Source organism: Meriones unguiculatus, chromosome 5 (genome assembly GCF_030254825.1).
Source record: "Meriones unguiculatus strain TT.TT164.6M chromosome 5, Bangor_MerUng_6.1, whole genome shotgun sequence".
NCBI classification, from domain to species: domain Eukaryota; kingdom Metazoa; phylum Chordata; class Mammalia; order Rodentia; family Muridae; genus Meriones; species Meriones unguiculatus.
Genome location: NC_083353.1, coordinates 118,361,156 through 118,385,147, shown reverse-complemented (window position 1 = coordinate 118,385,147; position 23,992 = coordinate 118,361,156). Strand labels below are relative to the sequence as shown.

General features: G+C 40.8%; 1 protein-coding gene across 2 annotated transcripts; it reads left to right on the top strand.

Annotated features, from left to right (window-relative positions):
• The first annotated feature begins 12,438 nt into the window (after positions 1-12,438).
• Clec12b (C-type lectin domain family 12 member B) lies at positions 12,439-23,653 on the top strand. Of its 2 annotated transcripts, none has more exons than XM_060383369.1 (6): positions 12,439-12,529; positions 14,105-14,203; positions 16,058-16,273; positions 16,726-16,880; positions 17,157-17,272; positions 23,152-23,653. In XM_060383369.1, the coding sequence occupies exons 1-6, from the start codon at positions 12,439-12,441 to the stop codon at positions 23,213-23,215; spliced, it is 741 nt and encodes a 246-aa protein (XP_060239352.1). In that variant the 3' UTR covers positions 23,216-23,653. The 2 variants fall into 2 exon arrangements, with proteins under 2 accessions (XP_060239352.1, XP_021510956.2); XM_021655281.2 differs by having other exon boundaries at positions 23,065-23,653.
• Positions 23,654-23,992: the final 339 nt, after the last annotated feature.

The following is a 23,992-nucleotide window of genomic DNA, read 5'->3' as shown; positions in this document are numbered from 1 at the left end:
TTTCCTTTGCTGGTCATGGAATCATTTAGCATTAGAAGAGGATACATCTGTGGTGGGTAGTCTGGGGCCTCAGAGCATAGGATAATACCCCTTCCGATAGCCAGGGCTAAAGTATTTCTCTTGTTTCTTTCTTCTTTCTCATTGTAATTTGTCGCTGGCTCTCTGGTTCCTCAGTTACTTCAGCTAAAACCTCTTCTCTCTAAATTTATAGTCATATGTGTGTGTGTGTATGCCTTTATGTGTATACTATCTTCCAGGAATAGCATTTGGTGTTGTGATCATACAACACAAATATGGGAGACTGGAGGGTCAAAATTCTCCAATAGCATTTAACTTAATTTTACTCTATTACATATACTATGAATGTAAGCTAAGCTATGCTGAAAAAAAGTAAAGCCAAGAAGTGCAGAGAAAAGAGATAAACCAAACTTTTCTTCTTTCTTTTGCAAAGTTCAGGGTATGATTAGACATTTCTTAACCACATTACAAAACCTCTGTTGATATGGCTTATTTCCACTTGCATATTTATTTCTTTTTCATTAAAAAAAAGGCAACAAAAACAAAACAACCAAGCCAAACCAAACCAAAACAACCAAGCCAAGTAAAACCAAACCAAACCAAACCAAAATTCTTCCTTCACTGTTTCCTGATGAGATTCCAAGTTGAAATAAAAACCTACCTATTTTCATAATGTAAGAAACACAGTTATAAGGATTGTGTTTATTTTCAATCACATAGCCAATCCATATCTCCAGAACGATATGCTCTAGAGGATGATATGCAACTCTGTCAATAGTTGTTAAATAAGTAAATTATAAATTTTTTAAGAATTGGGGGCTTTTCTATTGTCACATTTCATTCAAAAAGCGTCAGCATCTTTCCAGGTTTTAAATTCTTTTAACTCATTAAGATGTCCTTCAGCATTTTAGTCAGGGTCCTCTCTCTTGATTAGTTTCTTTAGATGTACAGATTTTAGTAGGTTTATCCTATATTACATGTTTATATGAGTGAGTATATACTGTGCGTGTCTTTCTGCTTCTGGGACAGCTCATTCAGGATGATACTTTCCAGGTCCCACCATTTACCTGCAAATTTCATGATTTCCTTATTTTTCATTGCTGAGTAATATTCCATTATGTAGATGTACCACAATTTCTGCATCCGTTCTTCAGTTGAGGGGCATCTGGGCTGTTTCTAGCTTCTGGCTGTTACAAATAAAGCTGCTACAAACATGGTCGAACAAATGTCCTACTAAACTCTGTACATCTAAAGAAACTAATCAAGAGAGAGGACCCTGACTAAAATGCTCAATCCCCATCCCAAAAGGCAAAAAGGAAGGACATCAGAAGAAAAAAAAAACAGGAAACAATCTAGAAACCCGACACGCAGGGCCTCTGAAAGGCTCTGCCCTGCAGACTATCAAAGCAGATGCTGAGACTTATAGACAACTGTTGGGCAATGTGCATGGAATCTTATGTAAGAATTGGGAAATAGTAAGATCTGGAGAGGACAGGAACTCCACAAGGAGAGCAACAGAACCCGAAATTTGAACACAGGGGTCTTCCCAGAGACTCATGCTCCAACCAAGTACCATGCATGGAGATAACCTAGAACACATGCATGGATGTAGCCGATGGCAGTTTAGTGTCCAAGTGGGTTCCATAGTAATGGGAAGAGGGACTGCCTCTGACATAATATGATTGGCCTGCTCTTTGATCACCTCCCCCTGAGGGGAGAGCAGCCTTACCAGGCCACAGTAGAGGACAATGCAGCCACTCCTGATGAGATCTGATAGACTAAGATCAGAAGGAAGAAGAGGAGGACCTCCCCTATCGGTGGACTTGGGAAGGGGCATGCATGAAGAAGGGGGAGGGAGGGTGGGACCAGGAGGGGAGGAGAGAGGGGCTTATAGGGAGGTACAAAGTTAATAAAGTGTAATTAATAAAAAAAAAAAAGATGTCCTTCAGATTTCACTGCTGTCCAGACCTGTGTTTATGGAAGAAGAGGTAGCAGAGCCCCGATTCTCTGTGACAGGGTACGGATATGAAAGGAAGGTAGTGGAACAACCTTGTGGAGGAGACTCCCAAGACACAGTAGCGGCGTGGGGCTGTGGGAAGGAGAAAGACAATAAATTAGGATGTGTTGGCCACTGTGGACACTACTACTTTGTCTTCAAATGAAAATAAAATGAGGGTTTTGCAGCTAATGATCAGGCATTTTCACTGCCAAGTTAAAGGTTTTTCTTTCACTGGTGCATTCCCATCCACCATCATCTCCAGCCCCACTCCCTATCCCTCACCCCTCAGCCTGCAGCACTAAAATTGCCGGCCCACCTTTGTGTTTTGAACTTTGTGCACACACATGAAAATGTTTATTATCTTGGGGAAATGACAGGATTTCCTGTGTGGGAAACAAAGCATAATTAACAGTCATTCCTTCATTTTCAGGAACCTTAAACATGTGGACTTTAAAAAAAGTGAGTGCTGTATTAAAAAGTTGCTGAATTTACACTAATAATCAGGCCACTGGGGCAGAGCCCTTGGTTACCTAACAGAGAAATGAAGAAGAAAGCGCAGTGACCTGCAGTCATCACCTTTCCTGGCACATGCCTAAAAATTCTATGTATAGTGTCAGCTGACAATCAAATGGGGTGAAGAATAATTCTAAAGAAAAGGAAAAATCACAAAGTGTAGAAAGAAACGGAGAGCAATTATCAGGCAAAAAAAAAAAAGTCTGGATAAAGATTTGAGAAGTTGAATAAGTACGGTGTAGTTGAGTAAAAAGTCTGTGGCAAAGCCTGCTTTGAGTGGCGCTCCGTGCCAGACTGTATTGAGATTCAAAGCGTTAAGTCTGCCTTGCAGAGATGATTAACCAATGCGTTCTCCAAACCTGTATTTATTCATCACTGTGAATGTTCCAGGCACTGTCCTGTTTTCTGGGGTCGAATCGAAGGCGCAGGTTATGTGTGGAGAGCGTTTGGTGAGCACGCTGATGGACAAAGAGAGGAAGCAGAGAGCATTTCCAGCCTCATCACGTTGTTGTGAAGAGGACTGGGGAGGTGGTTCAGTGGGTAAAGTGCCTGCTGCCCAGATGTGAGGACCTGTGTTTGATCTCCAGAATCCACTTCAAAACCAGGAACTGGGCGGGGGGTGTGTGTGTGATAGCTGCTTCTATAGGTTTTTATCAGTTATCTTTGGTGAGATATTATATGTATGCAATTTTTACTAATAAGAAAATTATACAGGCTTGATAGTGAACGCCTAGAATTTCATGACTGTAGAGTGAGACAGAAGGACGCGAAGTTTTTGGGCTGTCTGGACTACACACTGAGATCTTATTTAAAACAACACCAAACAAAAACAAAACGCACAGAGTTGAAAGGTTGATTACAGCCTAAGTAACTCTGAGTCAGGATTCATGAGTATACCTTGAGAATCAGGTTTCTAACGACAGTCAGGTTTCTAACTAAATTCCATCCTATATCTCCATCCTCTGTCTCCTCCTGGTGGCCATTTTGACTTCTTTCTGATTTTATTTTTCTGTGCTTCCTTTGGGTCTTTGGCACGGTTGGCTGGCTTTGATGTGTTGTTTTCCTTGTGTCATTCTGAATTCTTGTGGACACTGTCCAAGCACTCGCTACTCTAGTCTCTTCCCCAGCAGCGTTCTCTGCTGTAGAGTCAACACGTGGGGGTAGAACCGCGGCGGCTGAAGAACACAGAGAGGGTGTCACTTCCCATCACAAAAGCTCAGCATTTATTTTAACACAAATCAGCTTCGAGATACACGCCCAGGTTCTGTTGATTTACGCATTGAGCAGGACCTTGTGATTGATCGGATTTATGTAAAAGAAGCAAGACAAGTCAAAGGTGACTCCAAGTGGTTCGGGGGTTTGTGGCAGAGTTTTAATGTGTGTTGTGTATGTCTCTGTGTGTGTTCACATGTGTGCAGGTGCCTACGGAGTCTCTAAGAGGGTGTCAGATCTCCTGGGAATGAAATTACAGGTAACTGCCACACAACATGGACTTGAAAACCAAACCCAGGTCCTCTCAAAGAGCAGCAAGTGCTCTTAATCACAGAGCCATCTTTCTGGCCCTGTGGCAGAATTTTTAAATTTTTGAAAATCTGTTTTTGTTTTTGCCTTTTTACTATTTATTTATTTATTTACTTACTTATTTATTTATAAAACAGGGTTTCTTTGTGTAGCCATGGCTGTCTTGGAACTAGCTCTGTAGACCAGACTGTCATCAGACTCAGAGAGATCTGCCTGCTGTTGCCTCCTGAGTAAAACCCACCACTGCCCAGCCCATCTAACACATGTACATCATATATTCGAATCATCCAAACTTCTACATTTTATTATCTCTCTCACCCTTTTTAACCTGAAAATCCTCCTCACAGACACCCTTCTCACATTCACGTCTCTTTGTTTCATTTTGTGGCCCACCTTGTTTTACCAGGGCCAGTCATACGACCTTGGGCATTTTAGCCGAGGCTCTGTAAGCACAGAGTTCTTATTTATTGAGATGAAGAAACACACTGGGGAGGGATATTCATTTTTGAGAAATTAAGTTTGAAATATTTTTTTAGGAATTAAATGTGTTTTATTATATAATGTACCACAATATTTTTTGAAACTGCTCATTTTGTTTTATAAAGTGGTTACAGTGCATAAAATATTTTGTTTTTTTAATTAAATTTTTATTTTTTATATTAGTTACAATTTATTTACTTTGTATCCCAGCTGTAACCCCCTCTCTCATTCCCTCCCAATCCCGCCCTCCCTCCCTCATCTTCTCTCTGCCCCTCTCTAAGTTCATTGATAGGGGAGGTCCTCCTCCCCTTCCATCTGACCATAGCTTATCAGGTCTCTTCAGGACTGGCTGCATTGTCTCCCTCTGTGACCAGGTAAGGCTGAACCCCCTAAAGGGGAGGTGATCAAAGAGGCCACCACTGAGTTCATGTCAAAGACAGTCTAAGTTTGAAATCTTAATATATCTAACCACACTGGAGATAGGCACCAGGACAAGGTCAATGGCTGATGGAGATAGGAAAAAAAATGGCCAATGGCTGATTGGAGATAAGCACCAGGATATAATCAATACCTGGATGGAGACAGGCACCAGGACACGGTCAGTGACTGGATGTTCTCTCCCTCATCATTGGTCTAAAGTTCATCTAAGAGTGTGTGTAACAAAGAGGGCCAAAAGGTGAACACTGGCACCTAACACTTCAAAGCCAATCAAGGATGGGTCTTAATTTTCTTCCTACTGCTGTGATAAAATACTCTGGGAAAAAGCAACTCAGTTTACAAAGGGTTTAGTTTGGATTTCGGTCTCAGAGGAATAGAATCCATTATGGCGGGAAGACATAGAAACAGGCAGAATGTTGGGAATGAGCCAAAGAAACTTATCATCAGTACTACCATTTCAATTTTCAGACTCCATGTAATAGGGAGAAACTAAGTTCAAGGTCCCAGACCCTAGGTGAACTGGAGGTTTCCCAATACATGAACAGCTTCTGTTGTAAAGAAACAGTTGTCTTAGTCCAGACACCTCAAGAACAACTTTTCCATCTTGCTGGCAGGGTCAAACAAGTTCATGTTCCCAGGCCCAGGGAGGTACTTTTATTCTTATTTATGGAAACTCCCTTGTTCATTCCCTTATGTCAAAATATGATGGGACAATGCTACAGCCCACCCTGCTTCCCCATGCTTTATGGTTTTCACCCTTTAAATACAATGGAGTCTCCCCTCGGGGGACACAGTTCAGATGCCAAACTGGCTGCCTCCTTAAGCTCAGAAAATAAAGCTTTCATTTTGAGCTTCTGTATCTGAACTGTGTTGGCATACTTACTAAATATTGCTTTATTTACATTTTTATATCCCTTTCTCCCTACTCCACCCCAATCCCTTTCAACCCCCAACATCAAATAAGAAAAGGTTAGTGGGAGAAGGGGTGCAGTTCGCTTAGTTGTCCTGCTGGTTAGGATCATCGGTTCCTTGGAGCCAGTCCATTCCTTGTTTCAGAAGATCACCAACTTCTTGTATCACTGCAACAACAGCAAGAGGAGCCTCAAGGGGGGAAGCAGCAGCAGCAGCCTCATTCTTTCTAGGAGCTTCCTCCACCCATTCTGGGCTCTGGCATTTATTCTCTCTCCAGAGTCTGCACAATTAAACTATCTGCAGCTGGCAAAGAGCGCCTCTCAGAGCCCACATGAGGCAAATAGTTTGCTGCTGTGGACTGTCTGAATCAGTCCTACACCCCACACCCGAGATTAAGATACAAGTGAGTTTTTTCAGCTTCCACCCTGAACACAGCAAGCACTAGAGAAATGATGAGGTAGTATGTGGAAGATACAGATGAGATTTGTTTTTGTTTTGGAGATAAAAGCTACTGTGCCATATGTATCGGATAACTAGTAGATATGAATTTTTAAAAACTAGAAAATATTAATGATCACTTAGAGAGAAAACTACACATTTAAAATCTTTAAATAGCTTGACAGATGAGACATAATTTAAAACACATATTGTCATGGATAAGAGCTGTTGTGATTTTACCGTTGTTAGAAGGAAACCAGCTTATGGGCAGGTGCAGATGTTTTGGTGTATTTGGCACAATAGGCAAAACACTCTTTTGGGTTTTCTAGGATAATAGCAAAGTAGATTAGCAGTGAAATTCAAGGAGAAAGAGAGTAAGTTTGATAATTAAGAAATAGAAGTAGTGAATAAGTTTCTTAGCAAAGATATCACTGAGTAATAAAAGTGTTTGAAAATTCTGATTCTAAAATCAGCAGTTAATGTGGTCACATTTAGCCACCATTATGCAAAAGGGGTGCAGAGAGAGGGGGTTAAAGGCATGCTGCTTGTTTGGGTGCTGGAGATGAAGAAGAAAATAAGAAAATGGTTACTACCATCATGGTCTAAGCAAAATTAAGTAGACAGTGAGAATAAACAGTGCTGACAATAAAAAAGGTAGCAGGGTCATGAGCTTGATATCCCAACAGACATCAACTCTTATGGCCATCAAATCACCACTGGAGTGAGATGGAGCGACAGGAGTTGGGGATCAGACAACATTGGTTGACGTAGATCTAAAGGATAACTTTCTAGTGGGTGGCTGATTGGTGGTTATGGATGAAGTTACAGGAGACGAGACCCAGTGTATCGATTTATCAGCTCCACAGACACTGAAATCCATGAGTGACATGAGAGGAGCAAGGCCAACTGGAGATTTAAGGCACCTGGCAAGGTAGTAAGGAGAGCATGGGATACAGCTCAGCAGAATAGCTGCTCCTCTAAAATGCTCAAGGCCCTGGGTTACGATGCCTCAAAATAAGCAATTAAGTTAATTAACAACAAAGGAGTAAGGAAGGTTATCGTAGCACTGGGTAAACAATTGTACAAGGTGTTTTGAAAATGTAACTTCTTTCTTTTATCTTTACTTATTTATTGGTTTCTTGAGACAAGCCTTGACTGTCCTGGATTCACTTTGTAGACCCGGCTGTTTTTGAACTCACAGACAGCCGTGTGCCTCGGCCTCACACAGTGCGGGGGTTACAGGCATGCCCAGCACAATGTAACTGTTAAAGTGATCAGCAGAGATGCTGAAAATTTGTGGGTTAGAAAGTATGAACTTTCTAAATTAGTAAAATGGCAAACTAAGAACAGATTATATGGATTTATGGGGTCATGAAAACAGAACGTACTCAGGAGGCAGGATTCATTTTCTTTCTGGGAGAAATTACCAGGGAGCAGGAGATTCCTCATCATTTTACTAAGCGTTATTTCACGTAGGATAAATGAAAGTGTCCTTCTGTCTCTGATAACTTTAAGGTATGTGAAAGAGTCATGTAAATGAGAACAGACGCTCAGTCTTTGTAACATTTAATGAAAATAAAAGACCAGAACAGAGACAAAAAAAAGTTTCATATCATATCTATAGTCACCTATTTGACTTAACTTTTCCCCCTTTTGCCATTACCTTTTTTACATAGAATATAACACATATTTGTTACTTGTTTCTGAGCAGTTTGTGGAGTTGTGTATTTTTCTTTGTATTGTGTGTGTCCTTGTGTGCTGGTGCAGGTGTGTGCGTGGTTGGGTAGGCATGTGTGGGTAAGAGGTCATCCTTGAGTTTTTTTTTTAAAGACACGGTCTCTTACTTGGAAATGGGGCTCCACAGTCGAGGATCTTCCTGACTCCTCCTCCTCTGTGTTGAGATTATAAGTGCACACCACCACACACCAGGTTTTATGTGGGTACGGACAATCAAACTCAGGCCCCTGTATTTTGTAACTCAAAACTTTGTAGACTGAGTTACCTGTCCACCTCTGTCATGCATCTTGGGGCCTCCAGACACTTTGATTGATCACCCCATCCATTTTAAGGATACACCAGAAAAACCATGAATGAGCAATATCTGAACATTCATGCCTAGAGACTGTGTACAGATGTTACTGATGAATACAGTATAGCTGTGTCTTCCTGTTCCCCCTGCGAAGTGGGTAAAGCCCATTCTGGAGACCTTTTAACTAATCTCATCTTTACCCTGTCACAGGTCCTGGAAAAACTTAGATCACCCCCAAATCATCTGAAAACATAAAACGCTCACCAAATATAGACCACATATTTACAAAACAAATGTCTGGTATAGACCCTTTATCTAATCTCCTCATGTCTCTGTATAAATAAAAACGTTGGATAAGATTTTTTAGTCTCTTTGCTCAGATATGGCTTCTCAGTCTTCTCTTGGAAGGGCTGGAGCTGTGTCTAGCGTTCTTGGATGGCCTAATGAAAGACCTGGTTAGCAATGGAAAGAAACAATATTTTCTTGGTTTCTGTGGTGGTTCGAACAGGAATGGCCCCCACAGGCTTGTATATTTGAATGCATCGTCATTACAGAGTGGCACTACTTGAGCGGGAAGAGGAGGTGTGGCCTTGTTAAAGGAAGTGTGTCACTGGGGGGTGGATGTTAAGGTTTCAGACCAGTCTCTGTCTCTTTGTCTTTGTCTCTCTCTCTCTGTCTTTCTCTCTGTCTCTTTCTGTTTCTCACTGTCTCTGTCTCTCTCTTTCTCTCTCTCCTACCAGTAGATCTCTCTCAGTCTCTCGAGCACAATGTCTTCCCATGGGCCACCATGCTCCCTGGCATGACAATAATGGACTTAATCTCTAAAACTGTAAGCAAGCCACAGTCAAATGCTTTCCTTTAAGAAGAGTTCACATGGTCATGGTGTCTCTTCACAGCAATAAAACAGTGACTAAGACAGGACTTATATTAGCTTTCTACTGCTGACAAATGACCACATGCTTAGCAGATTTCCAGCGCAAATGTATTACAGATCTGTAGATAAGTCTCACGTGGGTCTTGGTCAAAAATCAAGGCTGGTGATAGGAGTGCGCTCCGTTTGAACATCTCTAAGGAGAATCTGCTTCTCTACCTTCTAGCACATGTTCTCTGGGTTCCCATTGCCTTTTTCTTTCGCCAATCGATAACTTATTTAATATTGTCAAAAAACTCACTGATTATCCAATAAAAGTTCGTCACTATTTGAAATGCTTAAGGATTTGTGATTTCATTAAGTATATTCAGGTAATAGAACATAAGTTCCTTCATTTTTCTTATGAATTGTCACATGCAGAGAGACGTCCTTAAGGAATATTCTACTCACCACAAATTGCTAATAACAATTTGTTTCCTTATATAATATGCTAAGTCTTATATTTTTAAAAGTATGGAATAATTAGAAATAGACATGGCCGTAAGGCCCCTGTGAATTCTATGGTTAAGTTGGTTAGTTTATCCAGAAAAAAAGAACCCCAACTGAGATAATACCCCCATAGATTGCCTGTAGCAAAGCCTATGAGGCATTTCCTTGATTAATTATTGATGTAGGATTGCCCAGGACCCTATGGGAAGGGCCACCGCTGCGCTGCTGGTCCTCAGGTGTGTAAGAAAGCAGGCTAAGCAAAACCTGGGAATCAAGTCAGTAAGCTGCACTCCTCCATGACCTTTTCTTCAGTTCCTAATTCTTGGTTTCTGACTTGAGTTCCTGCCCTGCCTTCCCTTTACGATGGGCACTGAGCCTTAAGTTAAAATAACGGTTTCTTCCCCAAGTTCCTTTTAGTTATAGTGTTTTATTACAGAAACAGAAAGCAGACTAAAATAGTGGTCAATAAATGGCTGTGTGTGTGTGATAGTTTTTTTTAATTCTATGTCATAGTCAGAATGCCATTTACTATTGTTGACTATTGTCTGCTTCATTGTCAAAATATTTAGTGCTGCAACTTAAATCATTGTACAGTGGCCTTGTTCCAATTTAGTTAGAAATAAAATCCAGACATTATATGTCTAAGTTAGGTAAAGCAGGTAAATTACATTATCAAATTTTTTAAAAGAAATATAAATGGATGGTAGCTTAAAGAAGCTTCAGGTCCTATGACTGGCTAGACATCCTTGCAACCAGTGTACACACAGATATCTGGCTATTTCTTTATTGTTTATGGCTGTGAACATGCCAGACTTCATCCTCTGAATTTTTCCCGTGCTGCAAATCTGTCTAAACAATTGTCTAGCTATATTTTAGGTAATTGGACTGGAGAATTCGATACTACGATGGAGCAGCTGAGAGTGGCCATTGTTACGGCAAATTCTACCAGAGTGGACACAGGACTAGCCACAGGATTATCATCATGGATTGCTGCAACCATGAATCATCTGAAGGAATGGGCGGGCATGGGAGCGTTAGCAGGCCTTCTGGTGTTGGTCTCCTTGGTTTGCCTGTGGTGTATATGCAAGATTAGAGTCTCACAACAGCGTAATGCAGCCATGATCATTCAGGCCTTTACAGCCATTGAAGCAGGACAGTCTCCCCAAGCATGGTTGGATACCATAAAAAGCTAAAATGTTATGCTCAGGATGCGAGGCTAAGCACTGCACTCAGGGTCAGCCGCTTTCGACCCAGAGAAGAGCATGTCTGATTGCATGCGGGTTGATGCCCCAGGTCCCGCCTCTGAGAAAAAGGTATCAGACGGGTCTGATGCTCTTTGGGTGGATGACACCTAAATGAACATCGGTACAAAGTCCCAATTTATTTCTAATATCAGAGATCAGACCTCTACTCTTGCCTGATGCGTCTAAAACAAAAAGGGGGAACTGTAGAGAGCTGCGTAATGCCGCGCCTGAGAGATAGAGCTGGTTTCTGCCTTCCACCTTCCCGATGGTGAGTGCTCTCTGTCACAAACAACTCCATATTTGGCTAATGCTAAGGATCTGGCTTGCTTCCGTGTATGTGGACCTATCTGCATTGCCCACGTGGCACGCTGGAGTTGGTTACCCAGAGGCTATTTAAGCTGTGGGCTGGCTTTCCCCAGGGTCAGATGATTGTTCAAGGTTCTTGAATAAACTGCATTGAGAAGAACAAAAAAAAAAAAAAAAAGATCAGAAAGAAGGAGAGGAGGACCTCCCCTGTCAGTGGACTTGGGGAGAGGCATGCATGCAGAAAGGGGGGGAGGGTGGGGACGGGAGGGGAGGAGGGAGGGGCTTATGGGGGGATACAAAAGGAATAAAGTGTAATTAATAAAAGTTAAATAAAAAAATTAAAAAAAAGATAGTGTGGCTTTCGTAAGAGTTTTGGCTGTCCTGCAGGACAGTGACTGTGATTTTTCCTCAAGCTCAATGAAACCAAACAAATTAGAAATGCCAGCATACCTTTGCCTCAGTCTGCCTGCTTTCTATCACTCTCTCAGTATGCAGTATGGTAAGTATTGAGAGTATTAAAAAGTCTGTGCTGGATTTTCACTTGACCACACCAGCAAGGAGGAGACTCCTTCCAATACCCAATTTAAGCATCCTGTAACTTCTTTCCCATAATTCAACACCACTCCATTGCCAGGTCTTTGTCTTTGTGTGCATGTATCTCTCTCCATCACACACACACACACACACACACACACACACAAACACACACAAATACACTTTTTATTGCACTATCCAGGCATATGTAACACAGCTCTTCCTATCTGACTCTGTTTGGTATCTAGATGTAGTGTAGGATTAAATAGCTTTACACACATGCAGAGAAGAAATGTGGATTGTCTATTCATTCTCCAAACATTCAGAGTTCCCTAAGGATCATGGGAATTCCAACATGAAGTCTTAAATTCTGCTTGCCTACAAACACACCATCTTGCCTCTGAAACAGGGAACAATGGAGTACAGTTAGAAGCTGGCAGCATTCTAATTCCTAAGGAGAGTTTCTGATTTCTCTCACTTTCACGACAGAGAAATTGACTTTCATTGTGTCCTTCCAATGGAGCAGCAGGGAGTGTCTTGTGTCAATTATCTGTCTGGGTAAAAAGCTCCTGGCCTTGAAAAGTAACTGCCCGAACTGGGCCTGAAGATATTGCAACATTAATTTATAGAATCACTTTCTCCTACGATGTCTGATGAAGTGACCTATGCAACGCTAATGCTTCAGGATTCGGCAAGAGTGAGAAGCAATCAGGATGGCAATAACCTAAGAAAAGAAGGTAAGAGCTCAGAGAAAGCATGCTGTCACCTTGGAAATGACCGGTGTTAAGTGCTTTGAGATGCAGGCGTTGACACTGAAGGGAAGGAGGATGTGTGCAATAAAATCCCCAAAATAGAGACAAACAGTCCTGGGACTTTCAAAACCAGTGTGAATTGTGTCACGAAGCTCTTCACTGTGGAAGAAAAGGTTAATGGATATGTCAGATATTGGGTCTGGGAGTGAGAGATTTCTATTTATGATCATCCTCGATTCTTATGCCTTGCTCACAATGCTAGAGAGATGTTCTTGCAAAAGCCAAAAAGGGTTCTAAAATAAGTGTAGGGAACTTTGCTGATATGTGACATAACTAGCTGAAGGGAAAGAGTCGAGTATAGTTAATTCTGAAACGAACATGAGCTGGGTTTTTTCTTATGCTGTTTTTAACTTAAGATCATTGGAACCCTAAGTATAATTCAGAGCATTTATCAATATTTATCTTTATTGAAATGTAGTTATAAAGTACGTGATATCACCGTTTTTGTAGTTATGTACATGGAAACACTGAGTCTCTAAGGAGCTAGGAAGTTTGTCCACATTTATATAAGTGTGTGACCGAGTCAGCCTTTCAGTGTCAGCTCATTCCTTTATGTCCGCCTGGAAGAAATGTCAAGTTCTAGGGCCAGACATTAATTCTATGTATAAGACTCTCTCCTTCATTTCCAAATGTTGCGTCACAGTTCCAGTGGTTATCCTGAACCATACCATATAATTGCTTTCTTCTGCTCCCTGGATTTGCTTCTCTCTCTCTCTCTCTCTCTCTCTCTCTCTCTCTCTGTGTGTGTGTGTGTGTGTGTGTTAGGGGAAGATACAGAACACAGTAATGAGCACAAATTTGCAGTGTTTATTAAAGGTGAGGTGATTACGCATATCTATTTTGTTATGTCTTGTAATTCTCACTCAAACCTAACCTTTGAGAAAAGGGGTTGTCTGACTATCCTACCAATGCTACTGTACTCATTGTGGGAATAAAGGAAGAGGAAAGTGACAGATTTTTTTTTTTTTAATGACAAACATAGTCCAAGAATTCCCTGCTGGTTCTCTAGGCTATTCACAGGTGAGACAATACATTTTCATCCAGAATTAATTTGCTATTTATCATACAGAAAACAGGATAAATAATGACATAAGATTATTCTATCAGGATAGCATTGCCTTTAAAAGTATAATCTAACTTTGTAAAGTAAGATAGAGCCATCTCCTTTTGGAGATTTGTGTCTTAAAGCTCAGGGTCTCTCCTATTGTCCACACTATTCCAGAGAACTCATCTCCACACCTCAGTCATGAAATCAGTGGACTTGAAGGAGAAAGATAGAGACTGATGTAAAACAGACAAACAAAAACCCGATTAAGAAAATTTCACTCTTGAGAGGAAGGTGGGAAAACAGAGAGCTGAAGAAGGGACCTCAAAATGCTTCATATTAGGAATTTTCTAAACAGTGATGTTAAGAAATCAAGGAAAAAATTTAATATCTAGAAGCTCCAGAAAGTAACTGCATGCTGTGTTTCTGTTTGCTCATGTGTTGTTGGTATCCAGGACACCCAGCTCAAACCCCGATTTGGCGAGGAGCTGCTTTGAGCCTGATGACCATCTGCCTGGTGCTGGTAATGGGACTAGTGACCTTGGGGACTATGTGTAAGTACATTTGTATTAAACAAAAGAAAATCGATTAGAAAGCTCTTGTGTAGCATGTGAACCCAGGAGGGATAAGGCACTAACTAGCACATGGAATTCTCTGATCACTTCAGTTATCCCGGATCCATTCTATTCTCCACCATCCGCTCCCGGCAAACTAACAACGGGCGTATTTCACTGCTACAGGAATTCTGTCCCACAGTCATTTTCGTCTTTTGAGGAACTAGATCACACCGTGAGGACAACCGCCTTTCTTTTCTTAGTTATTGGTTAAAACGGACAAACTCCTTTCTAACCAGACACACGCGTTTGTTATTGTTAGTGGAAAACAGGAGAGCAATGGGGAGATGGATTTGCAGAAGGGTAGGGAACTTCATTTACCTTGAAACTTAGCAGAAGGTTAGCTCAATCTGCTCACCCTTGACCTTCCTGGGGTAGAGAAAGTATCTGAGTGACTTTTGTGAATGAGGAGAATCACATAGACGAGGAAGAGAAGGGTGGGAGTTACGTCACACCTGCCGGCCAGAAAGGAGCGATCCATGTGTTGTTACAGTGGAAGCCACTCCCTGGCAGAATCTGAGAGGATACTCTCTCATTCGTGGTGCGGCTGCTGGTGGCCTGGGTGGGGCATGCGGTAGTGGAAAGCCATGTCGATGGTTAAGTATGTGGAGTAAAGAGAATTGATTTGATCAGCACTTACCCTCAGGAGACTTGTAGTCAAAAGAGTTTCTCGGAAGATGCTGTGTGAGTTACTGTCTCTTGTTGGTGTGGCCAACAACTTCAACACCAACAAAGCAGGTTAAAGAAGGAAGGTTTCTTTTGGTCCATGGTTTAATTAAGAAGGACTACAGTCCCTCCTGGTGGGAAGTCACGGAGACTGGCAGTCAGAGAGCAGCAGGAGGTGAATGTCATGCCCTGCTGGTTTCCTACTTTACTCTCTGGTTAGGTCCTCAGCCCAGGGGATGGAGCTGCCCACATTCATGGTGGGTCTTCATATTTCAGCGAAATGTGGAAATGGCCACATAGGCACATCCAGAGGTTTGTCTGCTGGTGATTCTAAATCCTGTCACAGTGACGATAGAGATCAGTCATCACAGATACTAATGTCTGCTGTGATCTATTCATTTAGTTCCTTATATAAAAGAAGTCAATGATAGTTGTGATTTGGACATATAGACACTGACTAATGATTTATCTTGTTCTTTGGGAAATAAAACTGATATTCCTGTTGAAGCAACAGAGATTCGCTAGGTGCTGTTAGGAGAATAAGTGGTTTATCTTCCAAAAGATGCACACCCCAATACAAATTAAAGTGGAGTGGTGTTGACTCATCAGTAAATGCATGGTAATTTGTTTTTGCTGCAGAAGTTGTTACATGCACTATGCACTGTGCTAATGGCTCAGTGGAAGAGCTTAATGAAAATAAAGATGTTTTTAAGTAGATGCATGGATCCACAACTAGAAATGGTTAGAATGGTCTAAGATCCAAGACCAGTCTGGGATTATTGACATAAATGTCAAGGACGAAAGAAAGACAAGACAAGAGAAGAGAGAGGAGGGAGTGTAAGCAGGAGCACTTCATTTATGAGGGAGGGAGAGGAGAGAGAAAGAAGGGAAGGAAAGAGAAAGAAAGAGAGGGGAAAAGGAAGGGGGAAGAAATAAATAAAGGGAGGAAAGAAAAAGGAAAGTAAGAGAAAAAAAGAAAAAAGGGAGGGAGAAGAGGAAGGAGGAAGAGGAGGAAGAGGAGAAGGAGGGAGAGACAGGATCCCTGGTTGCCAGAGGACCACACTCTTGAGTCAGCCTTGCAGCCTTCCCAGAGTGGCGGGTCACTTGCACTTGTCTTGTGTCTTGCAGTTTTACAGATGTCTAATGATATTAATTCAGATTCAGAGAAGTTGAGTCAACTTCAGAAAATCATCCATCCACAGCAAGACAACCTGTCTGAACCACTGAACAGCTCCAGGAAGGGTCTCACAGAGGAATCTCTCCAGTCCCAGATCTCAGCCCTCCTGGAGAGGCAGAGGCAGATGGCTATCAAGCTCTGCAAGGAATTCCTCATCCACACTTCCGGTAATTTGATTTACATCTGCGAAAAAGCCAGATCAAAGCTGTCACCCTGATCAAAGTCCCCACAGGCAGCACCTAGGAGTTAGGTCTTTCAACAATCCCTTGACCATGCTACCCTAAATGTACAGAGGACAAGGAATTACAGACGTTTCTTGAATATTTTGGAAAACATGGGAGAATTTTGTAACCATTTCCAAATGCTATCAGCAGGAATACTTTAACCTCTCATGTATTATTTCTCAGTCCTCTGGCTAAGAATACTAAAAGGCTGGACCTGTAAAGAAAATCCCCATGGTCCAACCCCAACTCAGTTACACTGCTTCCACAGGGTCCTGGCACAGTATGTTTCAGGGTGTTTGTGCTCCTGTCTGTGGTTTGTGTACATAACTTAGTTCCCAAAGGCTGCTCCAGTCACTCCACACACTTAGTACTTTTGAATATAATTTCCTTTGCAGACCATAAATGCAATCCTTGTCCCAAGACATGGCAGTGGCATGGAAACAGTTGCTATCATTTCACAATCAATGAAGAGAAATCCTGGAGTGACAGCAGAAAGGACTGTATAAAGAAAAATGCCACTCTGGTGAAGATTGACAGCATCAAAGAAAGGGTACGGTTGACTCTCTTCCAGCAGCTACAGAAATTGACCACACGATGAAAAGTGAATGTGTGATGTTCCTGTGTCATGATAGGAAATGTGTAGGTTTTGAGGGAGAGCTAGTAAGTGAATTAAGGAACTGAGCATGGAACCCAAGACCCGGCACATGCTAAGAAAGGAATTTACCTCTGAGTTATATCCTCAACCATCAGATGAATTTAGTGATTTAATCTTTCCTCTGCAAATGGGCACATGGGCCTCTCACTTGTTCTTTCTCCCTCCCCCCAGGATTTCCTTGAATCACAGCCATCACTCACATTTTCTTTCTTTTGGCTGGGATTGTCCTGGAACTCTGCTGGCAGAAACTGGCTGTGGGAGGATGGCTCATTTCCCTGTCCAACCCTGTAAGTATCTAACTGTGGGGAGTGAAAGATCAAGCTTTCCGTAGAACTCTGAGAAAATTGATGTAGGTTGAAAGAATTAGAAACACAGATATGAAAAAGAAGTACACTGTTTAAAAGGAGAGAGAGAGAGAGAGCTTTTGCATGGAATAGACATTGACACTGGTAAGTAATTCCATCTATTTGCAAATTCAGAGCAATGCACTGCTGGGGGCCAGATCCAGCTACAGGTACAGGTCCTGAGGCTGGGAAGGGTCAGGGAGTAAAATGGCGACACTGACTGCCTGTTGACTTTCAAGCAAGTGGTCCCAAACAGCTCAAGCTTTATACAACCACAATCCTGTTCACCTGAGCAGTGATTAATAACCGTGGTTATTTTATTTAAAGAAATCATAACATCAGCACCACATAAGCCCCTCATTACAAAAAAAAAAAAAAAAAAAAAAAACAACAGTTTCCCTTCCTCCTTCTCTCTTCCTGCTCGGTCAATTACCCCAAACATATTTTGCACTACAAAGCACAATTTCAGTAAGGAAAAAAAAAAAATAGTCTAGCTAGGCATATTCCGTGGACATGAGCACAGAACCAGTTGGCAGCCACATGTAATTCCATAGTTATGCAAGGTGAAAGACATTTGTGGGTATAAGTCCATTCATCAAATAGCATCTCTCTATAACAGTACTCTTTAAATTGTAGACAGAGACGTGTCCATAGTACCAAGCAACCTTTCCTGATATGCACTTATCAATTTCTGATACCATCTTTCTAAGAACCACTTCTTAAAAGTCTCTATTAATCAAAAACAGCTTCCCCATTTTTTAAATCTCTGCTGATCAGACATAACTTCCCCAATTTCTATGTCTTCCCCATTTTTTTTAAGTCTCTGTTGATCAGACGAAGCTTCCTCAAAACAGTTACGCAAGCAGGACCCATTGCTCTCCACAACTCGCACAGGCTTACTCAGTGTGACTGCAGCTACTTCTCTAGGGACATGATTACATGTCCCAAGAGACCCAGGATTAATGGTCACATCCGAAAGATCGATAGAGATCAATAGAGAGGAAATGAGCGTTTTACCCCTCAAAAGAATATTGAGAAAAACACAGAACCATCCCCAGGACTTTCAGCCAGCTCGATTCTCACTTTGCCTGTGACTGACAAAGTGAAACTAAATATTATTATGAGTATAAACAGCATTGCGAAAGCAAGGAGCGCTTGTAGTGCATGCAATCTAGGGAGCAAGCATAGAAGCCAACAAAATTCACCACAGGTCCTTGCCAAGTAGGACATGGTCTCTAGGGATCTTGTCCCTTGGAGAAAGGGTTTTCAAGGGCCTTGCCACTGTGGAATCCCATCAATGAAGCATTCATATAAAGTTCCCTGCAGACACCACATGGCCAATGCACTGAACTTCATGTGCCTCTTGGTTGTTTTCCTTATTAAGGATACATATTAATTCCTTATTAACATACATATTAACTGTATGTTCGAAGTACTTTGTAAATATAAGCCTTTGAAGGATGCACTTCCATATTCCCACAGCATAATCAAAAATATTATCACAGAGATATTCTGTGGTTAGTCTAAGATTGTCCAGCTCAAATGTGATCATATCAAGGCTGAGCATTTTAGGTCACCTGTTCATCCACTCAGCTATTTCATTTTCCATCCTTTCAACCTTCATGTGTGGTGTTTGTCATGAAAACACATATTCAACCATATTTGCTCATAGTAAGTAATTGTCGGCCATTTTCTCACAGAAGGTAAGTCAGCAGGCCTACTGATTCTATCATATGGCAAACGTCCTAAGCAAAATCTGTAGCGGCGTAGTCTCAATTACAGTGTTGAAAGTACACCTCAAATCTGTACAGTTTGGGAAAATGAAGTTTTGCACTTACTTAAAGCTATAACAAAACAAATCTTTTGTGTCTTTGAAAGTCTTCTTTATATATTCTGGATATTAACCCTCTGTCCAATGTAGGGTGGGTGAAGATCTTTTCCCAGTCTGTAGGCAGTTGTTTTGTCCTGTTGATGGTGTCCTTTGCTTTACAGAAGCTTTTCAGTTCCATGAGGTCCCGTTTATTGATTGTTGATCTTAGAGCCTGTGCTGTTGGTATTCTATTTAGGAAGTTGTCTCCTGTGCCAATGAGTCCATGGCTCTTCCCCACTTTTTCTTGAACAAATTTAGTGTGTCTGGTTTTATGTTGTTGTCTCTGATCCACTTGGACTTTAGTTTTGTGAAGGGTGATACATATGGATCTATTTACATTTTTCTACATGTAGACATCCAGTTAGACCAGCACCATTTGTTGAAGATGCTGTCTTTTTTTCTATTGTATGGTTTTGGCTTCTTTGTAAAAAATCAAGTATTTGTTAGGTTTGTGGGATTATTTCTGGGTCTTCAATTTGATTCCATTAATCCACCAGTCTGTTTCAATGACATTACCATTCCGTTTTTATTTTATTTTTTTTGAGAGAAAACAAAAGCATTTATTTAAATAATTTGATTTATATATTAACAAACACATTGAAGGTTTTTTGGAAAAGAGTTATGCTTATTAACAACAATGAAAATATGGACATACACGATTAACAACAAGGATCTAGATCTGAGTTAACTACAAGTGGGTTAAGTATTTAGTTGCTGAGTATTCTGTTAAAGAAAAAGTAAAATACTAGTAGAGCTACTTTCCTCTGGTAACATTCTTTCGTGATTACAAGATAACATTTCTATTTTAAAGTACATTTTCTTAAGTTTAGACACACTTTACAACATTCCGTTTTTATTACTGTTGCTCTGAACAGCTTGAGATCAGGGATGGATATACCTCCAGAATATCTTTTATTGTACAGGGTTGTTTTAGAAATTCTGGGTTTTGGCTGTGAGTCTCTGCATCTGCTTTGATCCCCTGGTTGGTGGAGTCTTTCAGAGGACATCTATGGTAGGCTCCCATCCTGTTCCCTCACTTCTACTGCTTCCAGTGCTTATCCTGTTTTCCCTTCTGAATGAGAATGGAGCATCTTCCCTAGGGGCCTCCTTGTTGTTTAGCTTCTTAAGGTCTATAGATATGTCTATATATGTCTATTATATGTCTAATATCCACTTATAAGTGAATATATACCATGCATGTCTTTCTTTTTCTGGATTGCCTCACTCAGGATGATCTTCTCTAGTTCCATCTATTTGCCTGTGAATTTCATGATTTCCTTGTTTTTAATAGCTGAATACTATTCCATTATATAAATGTACCACAATTTCTGTATCCATTCTTTGGTTGAGGGACATCTATGTTGTTTCCAGATTCTGGCTTATTACGAATAAAACCGCTATGAACATAGTTGAGCAAATGTCCTTGTTGTATGGTTGAGCATCTTTTGAATATATGCCCAGGAGTAGAATAGTAGGATCTTGAGGTAGCACTATTCCCAGCTTTCTGAGAAAGCACCAGATTAATTTCCAAAGTGGTTGTATAAGTTTACATTACCTCCAGCAATGGGGAAGGGTATCCTTTTCCACATTCTCTCCAGCATGTTTTGCTACTTGAATTTTTTATCTTGGCTATTCTGATGGGTGTGAGGTGGAATCTCAGAGTCATTTTGATTTGTATTTCCCTGATAGCTAAGGATGTTGAACATTTTTTTAAGTGTTTCTCCGCCATTTGACATTCCTCTTTGAGAATTCTGTTTAGGTCTGTTCCCCATTTTTTAAAATCTATAATTTTTACACTAAATGAGGGTTGATATCACTAGTATCTTTCTTCATCCATCCTACAAGTACTCACTGATCCAACTCACTCTGTTTTACTTTTTAATATATGTCATCAACATTTCCTAAACTGAATTATAATCATTTCATTTTTGTTCAAAGCTGCTGGGATTCATCTTTGGCTCACCAAATAATGATATGTCTATTCTTTTTCTCCCTAAATATCCATTTTCCAAAGATTTTTCCAGAACTTTTTCTATTTAAATATATATCTCCCAGGCTCTTACCATCCTTGCTAGCCATATTTTGTTAGTCTATTTTCACACTAGTAATGATGGCAGAAGGCTCACTCAAAACAACACAGACAAAAACGACAGCTACTTTTTTAAAAAGTGGAATAACTTGGGGGCGGGGAGTGTTCACAGTTGACCCCAGAAGAGGAGGGATGTTAGAGAGAGACCTTCCCGGAGTAGGACCACTGCACCATGGAAATACAGCCCAGTTTCTGGGTTAGAATACACATATCCCCTCTTCCATATAAATACTAGTCAGTTTTGCCTCATCTGCTGGCTCCTGTGAACATGTGGAGGAAACAGCCCACAGTTCAGGTTCAGAGCCTGTGCATGATGACCCTAGGTCATGCAGCTGTCAGATACCCCAGCTCCCTACACCCAGCTTAGAGAGACTGTGCTTCAGGCTTATACAGTGTCTTTCTTCCATGGGTCCTGAATACGTTCTTTCTGACTAAGATACATTCAAGTAGTAATATTTAACAGGCTTTTCTCTGACGAATAAAGTAACATGGCATCCCAGAGTGCATCCCTCGATAAAGGCAGTGAGTGTAACACAGAATTAGGTTGGGCATACATAATTTTTTAAGGACAATGTTTAAGGGTTATCATTAAAGTTGAGCCCAAAAGCTGGACACGATTTTCTCATTGCCTGAGCACATCATTTCCTCTCTCAGACTCTTTTTTCTCCAGTATATATGAAAGCATATATAATTACATTTTTTTCATAGTAAAATGAAATAACTTTTTTGCATAGTATGACTTTATTTTCTAGTTTTTGTACTAAAAATTGAACTATTAAAAAAAAGATCTATCAGCTCTAATGTAATCTGCACTGGGCAAATTTCATTAGTGCAGTCCCATATTACAAGCAGGAGTAATAATTCCTGAGCCAGAACTCAAATATTCTTTTTATTTAGTTGATTTTTTTGGTTGTTTTCAAGACAGGTTTCCCTGTGTAGCCTTGGCTGTTCTAGACTTGCTTTATAGATGAGGCTGGACTCAAATTCACAGACATCCACCTGCCTTTGCCTCCCTGAGTACTGGGATTACAGCTCATGCCACCATGCCTGGCTCTAACTTAATTGAATTTTATATAGTATATTCTTATCATGGCTTCTTTTCTCTCATCCTCTTCAAGATCCTCCCCCACATCCCCACTCATCCAACGTCACATTCTCTTTTTCTCTCTCTTTAGAAAGCAAACAGGCCAATAAAAAATGTGAGCAGTGTCAGGCATGGGTTCCCTCTCATGGAGTAGGCCTTAAATCCAATAAGATAATGGTTGGTTATTCACACAACTTTTGTGACACTATTGTACTAGCATGTCATTCAGAGTTAAATTTCTTCTTCTTCTTCTTCTTCTTCTTCTTCTTCTTCTTCTTCTTCTTCTTCTTCTTCCTCTTCTTCTTCTAATTTTTTAAGATTTATTATTTATACAGAATTCTGCCTGCAGGCCAGAAGAGAGCACCAGATATCATCATAGATGGTTATAAGCCACCTGTGGTTTCTGGGAATTGAACTCAGGACCTTTGGAAGAACAGTCAATGTTCTTAACCTCTGAACCATCTCTCCAGCCCCCTAAATATATTCTTCTTAAAGAAATGTTTTACCTGGGATCTCGATTAACCTGAAATAAAGAACTCAGATGTGCTGGCATTATCATTCCTGATACTTTGTAGAGGAAGCAGTCTCACAAAAGCATAAGGTTTTTCCTCTAAGGGTAACTGAGAAAACTAAATTCTCCTTAACTTTCATATATAACAATTTTAATGATTTTTAAATCAATTGCTTTTCAGATTTAGTGATAAGGAACATGCCAAGTTCAATGGATCCAAAGGGTGTGCTTACTTTGAAAGAGGGAATATTTACATTTCTCGCTGTAGTGCTGAAATTTCTTGGATTTGTGAGAAGACAGCTTCCCTGGAGAAGATCGAAGATTTGGTCTGACTCTTCTAACTTTATCCAGAAATAAGGGCCTATTTCACACTCATGCAAGAAAGGAGGAAGCTATGCTATTTGTGCCAAAAACCAACTAAAAAGTGACTGTGTACTTAAACTATTCCACAGACAACCCTGATTCACAGAACATTCCCTGCTTTTGTGATGTTCTGATTACTTGGGTCTTAAAATGATCCTGAGAAAACATGCCATCTCAGTTTGTTGCTCAATAAACATTGTTTTACATAGACTGGGTGATATTTAAATATTAACCACTAGACCAACATAGGCCACTGTTTTGGATGGAAACATGTTTTTGTGTCAATTCCAGGTGTGACTGATTCAGTTTGTCCACAGCAGCAGGCTTTTTGCCTCATGAGGGCTCTGAGAGGGCTCCTTGCCAGCTGGCATTTGTTGAATTCTGAAGACTTTGAGGTTTATAATTATGATAGCCCAGAGAGAGAAAGGTCAGAATTAGTTCTGAGGACTCTGAGGAGTATAAATATGATAGACCAAGGGAAAAAGGGAAGCCAGCTTAGAGGAGTCAGAGGCAGACAGCTTGCTGCTCTTGCTGGCTTGCTGGTTTGCTGGTTACCTGGGATTGGGGTGGGTGGGTGGAAGGGAGGTGTAAGTTTTAAGAAACCCCCAAATAAAATAGTATTTGAAAACCTAGTGCCTACAGGCCACAGTATGGGAGCAAGTTCCAGGAGACCCCTGTTATGAAGGCTGCTAAGTGATGTATGTAAAGTCTGAAGGAGGCCAAGATAAAGGACCTGTATTGCTATA